General features: G+C 38.5%; 1 protein-coding gene across 1 annotated transcript; it reads right to left on the bottom strand.

Moving 5' to 3' along the window:
* Positions 1-597: 597 nt before the first annotated feature.
* LOC118813230 (NACHT, LRR and PYD domains-containing protein 3-like) lies at positions 598-7,845 on the bottom strand. The gene is made up of 4 exons (XM_036578448.1): positions 7,459-7,845; positions 3,473-3,586; positions 1,013-2,987; positions 598-729 (listed from the first exon to the last, which is right to left on the bottom strand). The coding sequence occupies exons 1-3, from the start codon at positions 7,506-7,508 to the stop codon at positions 1,889-1,891; spliced, it is 1,263 nt and encodes a 420-aa protein (XP_036434341.1). The 5' UTR covers positions 7,509-7,845; the 3' UTR covers positions 598-729; positions 1,013-1,888.
* Positions 7,846-10,379: the final 2,534 nt, after the last annotated feature.

The following is a 10,379-nucleotide window of genomic DNA, read 5'->3' as shown; positions in this document are numbered from 1 at the left end:
CCCTTTCTGCTATCTAGCAAGCATAATCAGAACATCCTGTTCAGAACATCAGACTCAGGAACAGGTTTCACCCTCAGATTATCAAACTGTTACTTCCCATCATTTCTAATAGTGGACTGATTTTACAACTAGTGAATTTTAATTGATTGAACTGTGTATATCAGCCTCATTTTCTCTTCACATCTAACATCGTTGAATTTAAGTTCTTAACATTTATCATTTAAGACCTTATTCAAAGAAAGTTCACCTAAGAGTCTCCAGTTTACAGTGTGAACACTTCACTCCAGCAGAGAGGAGCTCCACTCCAGAATCCTGAAGGTCATTGTTACTGAGGTCTAGTTCTTTCAGGGAGGTGTTTACTTGTTGTAAACTTGATCCCAGATTTTTACAAGATTTTTCACCAAGATTACAGATAGCTAATCTGCTAACACAGAGAAAATACAGAAGATTTTACAATTCATTGTCAAAACTCAGTAATCACACAAATATTTGTAATACTCAAAGAACGCCTTGTTTTACATTCACGATTTATAAAAGAATTCACAGAAATCTCACCTGAGTGACTCCAGTTTGCAGTGTGAACTCTTTAGTCCAGCAGAGAGCAGCTGCACTCTTGAATCCTGCAGGTAATTATTACTAAGATCCAGTTCTATCAGGGAAGAGTTTGCTGATTGTAGAGCTGATGAGAGTTTTTCACAGGAGTTTGTGGTAAGAAAACAGCCAGCTAATCTGCAAAAGAATAACACAGTAAACAAGTACAATTTTAAGAGAATGTAAAATTAAAAGAAATTTTTAACAACTATCCCACAACACAAATTATACATCAACAGATGGGCTAAGGCTCTGACTGTACACCCATAAGGTGGAGCTACAAGGGAGGGGTTTCTAATAAAGTGGACAGCGGGAGAAATTGGTCCTCTCATTATAAGATGGTGAAAGCAAAACACTAGATTTATTATCTTTTAGCTGCCATATGGTGTACCTGTATTATTAATGTATATATAACACTCACAGATCCTTTCTGCAGGCATTCACAGCTGGGATCAGTCTCCTATAATCCTCCTCTGAGGTGTTGTATTTCTTCAAGCTCAGCTCATCCAGCACCTCCTCTGAGTTCAGAAGCATATAGGCTAGTGCTGAACACTGTCCAGGAGAAAGCTTCTCCTCCGAGTGTTTCTCTGATTTTAGATATTCTTGAATCTCTCTGGAGAGAGACTGGTCATTCATTTCAGACAAACAGAGGAAAAGATCTCAGTAGATAGAGATCTGTCAGTTAAGAAGTAATGATTATCTTTTTCATCTCCTTTAATTAATTTCTTGATGTAGTCTGTGACTCTCTATGAGCTTTTGTGTCTTTGCGTCAGTAGGCCCTGCAGGCGTCTCTGATTGGACTCCAGTGAGATGCCCAGCAGGAAACGGAGAAAAAGATCCAGGTGTCCATTTTTACTCTCCAAGGCTTTATCCACTGCTCCCTCCAGTGGCCCATCCAGTGAAACATTCTCACACCACTCTCTGTGTCGAGGTTTAAACCGCTGCAATATCTCCATGTTCTTGCTCTCATAGCAGAGAAATACATAAACAGCGGCCAGGAACTCCTGACAGCTCAGATGAACAAAACAGTAGACCTTCCTCTGGTAAAGCACACATTCCTCCCTAAAGATCTCAGTGCAAATTCCAGGCCTCAGTGACATCAATGCACATTCTCTCAGGTCCTCTTAATAGAACATCACATTGCCCTTCATCAGCTGTTTGAAAGCCAGTTCAGCCAGTTTCAGAAGAATTGTTCTGTTGGACTCCAGCAGGTTCTTTGGATCTCTCTCATCTTTCTCCTAATACTTCTCATTCTTCATGTTGGTCTGAGTGATCAGGAAGTGTGAGTACATTTTAGTCAGAGTTTAGGGATTTCTGTATTTTGCTCTTTCATGATTTGAGGAAGAACAGTGGCTGAGATCCAGCAGAAGACTGGAATGTGGCACATGATGTGGAGGCTCCTCACTGTCTTAATGTGGGAGATCATTTTCTTGGCTTGGTCTTCATCACTGATCCTCTTCCTGAAGTATTCCTCCTTCTGTGGGTCATTGAATCCCTGAATTTCTGTCACACGGTTGATGTATTTAGGAGGGATCTGATTGGCTGCTGCTGGTCGAGAGGTTATCCAGATGAGGGCAGAGGGAAGCAGCTCTCCTTTGATTAAGTTTGTTATCAAAACATCCACTGATGATTTCACAGTTATGTCAGATACTGTCTCACACTGCAAAAAGTTCAGTGGAATTCTGCTTTCATCCAGACCATCAAATATAAACACAGCTCTGATCTGATCATAAATCTTTGGGTCCAGATCTTTGAGCTCAGGATGGAAGTCACACAGAAGTCCATGAAGACTGTATTGGTCATCTTTAATCAGGTTCAGCTCCCGGAACGGAAGCACAAACATGAAATCTACATCCTGATTGGCTTTTCCTTCAGCCCAGTCCAGAATGAACTTCTGCACAGAGACAGTTTTTCCAATTCCAGCAATGCCTTTGGTGGCCACTATTCTGAGCTTTTGTACTGTTGGTCCTTTGTCTTCCTTTCTGTCTTTCTGTGTGAGACCTTTAGCCAGCACTGCTCTAATGATCTCTTTTTTTTTCTCTTCCTTAGGACCTTGTAGAGGTTTGAAGATGTCTAAGCAGTTGATTGCAGTGCCTTGTAAATGTTTCCTAGCTGTTTTCTCCATCTGTAAAACCTCATGTTCTTCATTCACTCCTTCACTCTGTCCCTCTATGATGTAGAGCTGTGTATAAATCCTGTTCAGAAGAGTTTTATTCTCTTTTATTTTGATTCCCTCAAATAAGCTGTCATACTTGTTTTTAATGCTGGATTTGTGTCTCTCTAAGACTCTGTGTAGAACAACATGCACAGGTTGGTAAGAATCCTGCTGCAGGTTTCCAGTTCCCACCATCAGTGTGTCCATGTGTATCTGCAGTGCTGCATCTGCGGAGCACTTCCTGATGGAGATTAAACACAGAAACACAAAAACCATCAATACTAATGAATCTGCTTATATGCCAAATATCATATTCAGAGTTTTCCCATGACTTCATATCCAGACTTCACACAGCATAATTCAGTAATCAAGCCATTTTAATGACTGCGCTTCTTTCTGATGATAATAACTTCACATTCTTCTTGCTGTAAGAAGTTTTAATTATTAATCTAATTAGACTGAAATAGAGCAGTAGTAATACTATTTAAAATAATAATTATTTATAAATACTATATATCATACTATATATATATAAATACTATAAATAATAATAATCGTCTGTAAATATCTACAAATCATTGTTAAACATGGCTGTATCCAGCCAGTGACTGGACAGGCCAGTCTCTTTCTCCACTGCTTAGGGTTAAAGTCAGAGTCATGGAGCAACAGGAACAAAAGGAAGTTGTTCAGTTCAGTTCTGTGTTACACTGATGTATAATAACTCACTCTTGGTCAGAGGTCCCAGGTATGCTGCTAAAACCAACAGGATTCCCCATAGACCAGTCGCTCTTCATAGAGACACAGCTGGACACAGGACCAACTGCTCTCTTAGTCTGCAATCTAGAAACATCACACACAAACATTACAGATTCCTTGTTCATATTTAACTAATTAGATTATATTTGAGTTTTTTTTTAAGTAAGGCAACACTTGTTTTTAATATTTTAATGCAACAGCACTTTAACTGCTGATAACATACTTTCAGTACATAGAACCCTACTGAAGCTCATTCCATAGAACCCTACTATAATGTCCCACAGGACCCTTGTGAAGCCAAGCTTCAATTAATGGCAGATTCAACTGCATGCTGGAATCCAACAATGGTTATTGGACAGCAGGCTTTCTGCATCCTGTCTGGTTGCTGGGCTGCACTTGGAGTCTGTGAGACTGTTGAGAGTGCTTTTTGCATATTAGAACCATCTCAACACTTATTGGATGTAGAATGTCATTTTTGCCTGGACTGGAAAATGATTGATGGAGCTGTCAAAGGGGCGGGATCTCAAAACAAATAGTCAATACTGACAGTGTAGTGAGCATGACATCACCTTAAAATAATCATCAACTAAAAATAATCTGCCATTTAATAAATATTCAGTGCTACAGGAGAGTTGTATGTACAATAGCACTGGCATTGTTTATGTACATGTGTGATTTAGCAGCTACACAGTCATATAGAAATGTTTGGCATGTCAAATTACATTTTGTTCATTGTCAAAGTACATATTCTCTACACAGCAAACATCCTTTTTAATTTTAATGCAAAATTACTGTTTATTTGCTGAATTGAAATGGTGAAAAAATAAAACATTAAATGTGGCCTGTGCAAACTTTATGCCACATTTAGTATTTTATTTTTTTTTATTCATTTAAACTTTGCAATAAATATAAAATTGTGCATAAAAGTGCAATATAAGGAAGAATTACTGACCAGGCCAGTGGGGCCAATGCTCAGGGGCCAGTGATGCCCAGTAACCAAAGCCAAATTCCTTGTATGTGCAAGCATAATTGGCCAAAAGCTTGATTCTGATCCTGATTATAATGATATTAACATAATCAGGATTCCATAACCATAAAATTGACATTTTCCTTAGCCAAACTTTTTTTAATGCCAAAAATGTTTGTCACTGGTGTTGTCAGAACACTTCCATACATTTTTATGTATTTAGTCATATTTCAATTAAATATAGGGTATAAATGATTTGCACATCATTGCATTCTGTTTTTATTTACATTTGCACAGCATCCCAACTTTTTTGGAAATGGGGTTGTACATCACTCACATCCAGAGTATACATATATCATTTTTGCTTAATTTACTCATAAAATAATATTAAGTGACAATGAGGAGTGACAACATGTACGCTTTCAGAGGAACAAAGACTGAAAGCTCTGCTTTTGTTCAGTATTGATAATTTGTTGTTATCTCTCCACTGAACAGGTCAGCCTGTTCTACTGAGGGCAGAATACAGTCCAGTTACAGAGAACATGCAATACAGATCAGTTGAAAATGTCTGTTATCAGTAACCAGCCATCTAATTCCTCACCTGGTTGCACTTGTTAAACACAGATTTCAAAGCTAACAGCTACACAGTGAAGATGGGTAAGAATAACCTGCTTTTAGCTGTTCAGCTAAAACTGTTTAGCTTATTAGTAAGACAGAACTGCGTTTATTCAGCGTAAACTGTGTTTCTGTGTGGAGTCATGGATGCTGCTCTTGCTCTTCACATTACATTTAAGACCTGTGTTTATTGGTCATGTTTAGTTTACTAAGTACCGATTAGTTTACTGATACCGGCTCCTCCATTGATCGAAAATACACTGAACAGCAGTTACTGATTAGCTAGTGTGTTTTCCTTCACTGGCACTAAAGTAAACCACCGCTGCCCGTCCAGAGTGTTTCTGATCAGTAAAGCTGCAGTGCTGAGCAGAAGTGTGAAACTTTATGTGTGTTCAGGTTCATCAGCAGGTCGTTTTGAGGAGAGATGGAAAATGTGTGGCTTGAGAGCGTGAGATTAGACTTAAATGTGTGAGTCTCACTGCCAGTGCGTGAGAGTTGGCAGCCCTCTAACACTCTAGAACCCCATTGGGTGTAAATTATATATAGATGAGTTCATTATTGTTGTATGTCGTCCTTGTATTTATTAAATGTCTTTGTACGGTTAACTATGAAAGGCCCAATCCCATTTCTTATTTTTTCCCCTACCCCTTGTTTTTGAGTGTCACCTTGCCCCTTGGAAGTGAGCTACAGGGGGTAGTAGTTGAAATCTTTCTCTACAAAATGGAACAACCCTCAAATAAAAAGAGTGTTACTTCATTAACAGCTACTAGCGCTGCTCTGTAGGCGACCCTGCCAGTCTGCTGTGACAGCAGAGGAGGGTAAAGTTCAGTTCATCATATGACTGAAAAGAGGGGGGCAATTATTTATTATCACCCACCCCTAATTCTTCAGTGATATGAAGCTGAAGTCAGATATTCACCAGATTTTTGTTCAAATTTTTTCTGTTCCACCTTAAATGGTGCAGCAGTTACATTCTGGCGCTTCAGGCATCAGAACTGCTGGACTATTTAAGGTGGAACGGGAAAGTTAGCTAGCTACCGAGACATTAGCATGCTATTAGCGCTTTTTATGTTTGTTATGAAGAAAATGACCATAATACACTGAAACGACATTAAACTAAGATAATACGATAGTTGTCATCATTTTTAACAGGGAACATTCTCATATTTGTGTGTTTCTTTGGTCTCTGGTTCAGCCGTCTCGCAGTTTTTCTTTTTTTCTCATATCTCTCTGTTTGGAGTCTCTGAAAAACCTCTGTTTGGAGAGTCATGTAGCCCCAACACTTCACCCTACCCCTCTGTCTCAACCAGGATCAGGACACCCTACCCCTAGACGTGAACGCACAAAACGGAGGGTAGGGCTGAGTGGTAGGGGTGAGGGCTGAAATGGGACTGGGCCGAAGCGTACCTCATTCAGAGACTATTTTGTCCTGCACCCACTTCTAATTACTATTAATAATAAAAATGATTTCTCATATATATATATATATATATATATATATATATAGTAGTAATAATATACCCCAAACTTCTACAGCAATGTCACTAGTGTTACAGCTCTTTGTTGAGATTAAATGTTTGGATCTATCTTATAGCTTTTTAAATTGACTGTAATACTCCTGACTTTGTGCTTGTGGCGTTGTTTTCGTTCGTGTCTCTGTGTTTTTACCCCCTTCAGTCTGTTTACCTGTGCACTGTTTGTTACTCTTCTCTGTCCAGGTGGTTCTAGTCTTGTCTTTTCTATCCCCCATGTTTCCATCTTCCTATGTCTGGTTTTGTGTCCATCAGCTTCTTTTTTGTTAGTGCTTTTTGTTTGAGTTTATTCTCTGTTTTGTCTTTTCTTCCTGTTTCTCAGCTGTGAGTGTTTTTGTTTTTTTAGTATTAGTGTTGGTTTATTAAACTTGAATCTCTTGCCTTCATCCTGTCTCCATCACCTCCTTATTGTGACATCTTATTGATCAGTTTATGTACTTTTCCTGTATGTAACGTGCGTGCAGGAATTTTTACCTAATTTTTTTCAATAATGTACAAAAATACATTTGAATGTATTTCCATTAAAATTGTTAATTCTTCATTAATAGATTATATTAACAAATGTATTGACATATTTAGATTTAGGAATTTAGGAATTTCGTTTTTTAATTCCAAATGCCATTTTATTGTCTTGTTTTTATTTATTTATAATAAATAAGTTTTATCAAGGAGACTCATTACTCAACTGTTTACTCTCATCATTAGTGATGATTTAATCTGAAGAAACAAATCTATTCAATTCATGAGTCTCTTTAATAAAACTTATTTAGTATAAACTTAATCAAAACAGAATAGATCTTATTTGTTTTTCTCAGATTAAGCAGTGATGTAAAGCTACTCACTTTGGGTCAGAGGTTCCTCCACCTCTGCTGGAGTTATGAAGATCCATCATGCAGCGCTCAAATTAAACACTAATGAGCTGAACACAACACACAGTGTCATTATCATCATTAAATATGACTCTATATTCATGCAAACTGACAACCAACTAGCTACTGATATTGCACTCAAAGGTTACAGACAACAGTCCAGTTAAATCTGTCCATTCGAATAAACATTTCTGATGTTTGTGTCGACATATTTCACTGTCGGCCATTTAAAAAGGACTAGTAGTTTAGTCCACCAACCAGCTGAGATCAAAAACCTGTTCCTGCTTTAAATGTATTCGTAGTGGAGAAGTACACCTAGCGGTCACTTCATTAAGTCCACCTCCTTGTTTCTACACTCACTGTCCACTGTATCAGCTCCACTGACCATATAGTTTCACTCTGTAGTTCTACAGTTACAGACTGTAGTCCATCTGTTTCTCTGATACTTTGTTAGCCCCCTTTTACCCTGTTCTTCAGTGGTCAGGACCCCCATGGACCCTCACAGAGCAGGTACAATTCGGGTGGTGGATCATTCTCAGCACTGCAGTGGCACTGACGTGGTGGTGGTGTGTTAGTGTGTGATGCCTCTTTTTCCACCATTGCCCACTGAGTGAAAGACACTATAGGGACTCAAAAGTGGAATGATTTGGTCCTTGTAGACCAAACACACATCACACCTGCAATACATCTGTAAAGGGTTGAACTGAGAATCAAGTATCATTACGTCAAAATAAAGACTTACCTTCTCAAGATTTTCATTTAGTAAGTCAATGGAAAAAATGAGTCATTATCTTCAAGAAACTGTGACCTTTTAATGTCAAGCTTTTATTTTGAGAAAGCACAGCTTTATTTGAATATAACAAGTAAGAAATCTAAAAGAAATATTTTTTTTTACTTATTTATTTACTGTGTCATAAATAAATTACATTAATCTTATACTTATCTCTTATCTTTCATTTACATGCTTTTACATAATTTCCTTTGGGAACAATTATCTGTATTCAACTCAATGTTTAATCTTAACCCTAAACATAAGCAAATGCACAAAGACACACATTATATTAATTATGGCTGTGCCTGTAACAGAAGCTGTTTACAGGTTAAGATGCTCAAATTAAACACTAATGAACTGAACACAACACACAGTGTCATTATCATCATTAATATGACTGTATATTCATGCAAACTGACAACCAACTAGCTACTGATATTGCACTCAAAGGTTACAGACAACAGTCCAGTTAAATATGTCCATTCAAATAAACATTTCTGATGTTTGTCTCGACTGTCAGTCATTTAAAAAGGACTAGTAGTTTAATCCACCGATCAGTTAGGATAAAAACCTGTTCCTGCTTTAATCTGCTTTAACCTCCACTTCAGTTTTCCATTTCTAGTTATGCTAGTTATGATTTTACCGTGTTAAATCGTGTCAGGAATCTTCTTTCCTTCTCTACTGAGGCTTCTTTACCTGCTCAGGTGAGTTACTTCCGTTTTTTTTTCTCATTTGAGGAAGTAGTGCTTCGATCACTCAGGTCCATTCAAATTTCCCTCACAGATGATTCTTCAAACTTGTGCTAAAACTAAAAATGACCTGATTACTTTCCAGTGCGTCTTTTAGAAACACTTATTACAAAGTTATTACATCAAATGGTTATGAATTCACAACCTGATGACTGAGACACTGTGACCTTCTAATGTCAAGCTTTTATTTTGATAAAGCACAGCTTTATTTGAACATAAGTAAGAAATCTAAAAGAAATATTCTTTTTTTACTTATTTATTTCACTGTGTCTGATCATTTACATAAATCTTATACTTCATTTACATGATTTACATCATTTCCTTTGGGAACGATAATCTATAATCAATTCAATGCAGATTCATTCAGTATACAGATCCTGATGTTTAATCTTAACCCTAAACATAAGCAAATACACAAAGACACACATTGTATTAATGATGGAAAGTAAAATACACGTTCCTCTGATTTTCTGCTTCAGTTTGAGTCATCAGGGCATTATTCGTGGCTGACTGCGCTTCCTCCGGTGTCCACTGGGTGGCGATGCAGGACAGTGAAACCACAGCAGGGGAAACCACGGCAACCAGCAACAGTGTGGAGAAAACAAACACAGTAAATAGTGAAATAGTGAATTAATCGACCTAACAAAGTACAGTTTTGTCCTGTAATGACCCTGAAGACACAGCAGAGCCGTCTCGCTGAGTTTATAACTCAGTCTGGAGGTTTATGAAGCTGCATGTTTGTAAACACAGAGCTGCTGGTCTGCTTTACTCACAGACTCGAGACTAATCCAGTTTATCAGGCAGTTTTAGTGTTTCAGGCTGTTTTTAGCGATTTGTCCGCTCTGAGTCAACTGAACTGAACTGACCCGCCACATCCGGGTCTCCTCCCTCGGGCACGCGGTTGCATTGTGGGACATGACGTTCTGAGCTCTGTATACTCCGTATTGGCCGTTCGCGATCGCTCGTGGCGCGCGCTGCTGTGTTCTCGCGGTGTTTCGCGCAGTCGGCGGCGGAGTCTCGGGCTGCGCTCCAATCTGCGGACCAGTGCAGTGAGTAGGGCGCTTAGCTAGTGCGCAGCGCGGGGAGCGGAGAGTGCAGACCTGCGCCCTCTGGCCTCTTGTAGAACTAAAATACACGTAAACTACAAGTAAACTACGAAACCCACAAATCAGTGCGGGCACTACTTTTTTAAAAAGATGATTCTTCAAGAGTTCTTCAGGAAAGGGTTCTATTCGGAACCACCATGAGTCTTATTTAGAGCTTAAAAGGTTCTCCGGATGGTGAAATTGTTCTTCAGAATGTGTGGTATGTGGTTCTATATAGAACCTTTTTGAAAATGGTTCTGCACCAAAAAGGGTTCTGCTCTTGTTATA

Source organism: Colossoma macropomum, unplaced genomic scaffold (assembly GCF_904425465.1).
Source record: "Colossoma macropomum unplaced genomic scaffold, Colossoma_macropomum, whole genome shotgun sequence".
NCBI classification, from domain to species: domain Eukaryota; kingdom Metazoa; phylum Chordata; class Actinopteri; order Characiformes; family Serrasalmidae; genus Colossoma; species Colossoma macropomum.
Note: the sequence above shows the minus strand (reverse complement) of the source record. Positions and strands in the feature narration are given on the sequence as shown.

Coding starts and splice junctions, on each gene's coding strand:
- LOC118813230 (XM_036578448.1), bottom strand. CDS start 7,508: ATGATGGATCTTCATAACTCCAGCAGAGGTGGAGGAACCTCTGACCCA. Junction 3,587..7,458: donor GGAGGAACCTCTGACCCAAA/GTGAGTAGCTTT, acceptor TGATGTTTCTAG/ATTGCAGACTAAGAGAGCAG. Junction 2,988..3,472: donor CCTGGGACCTCTGACCAAGA/GTGAGTTATTAT, acceptor AATCTCCATCAG/GAAGTGCTCCGCAGATGCAG.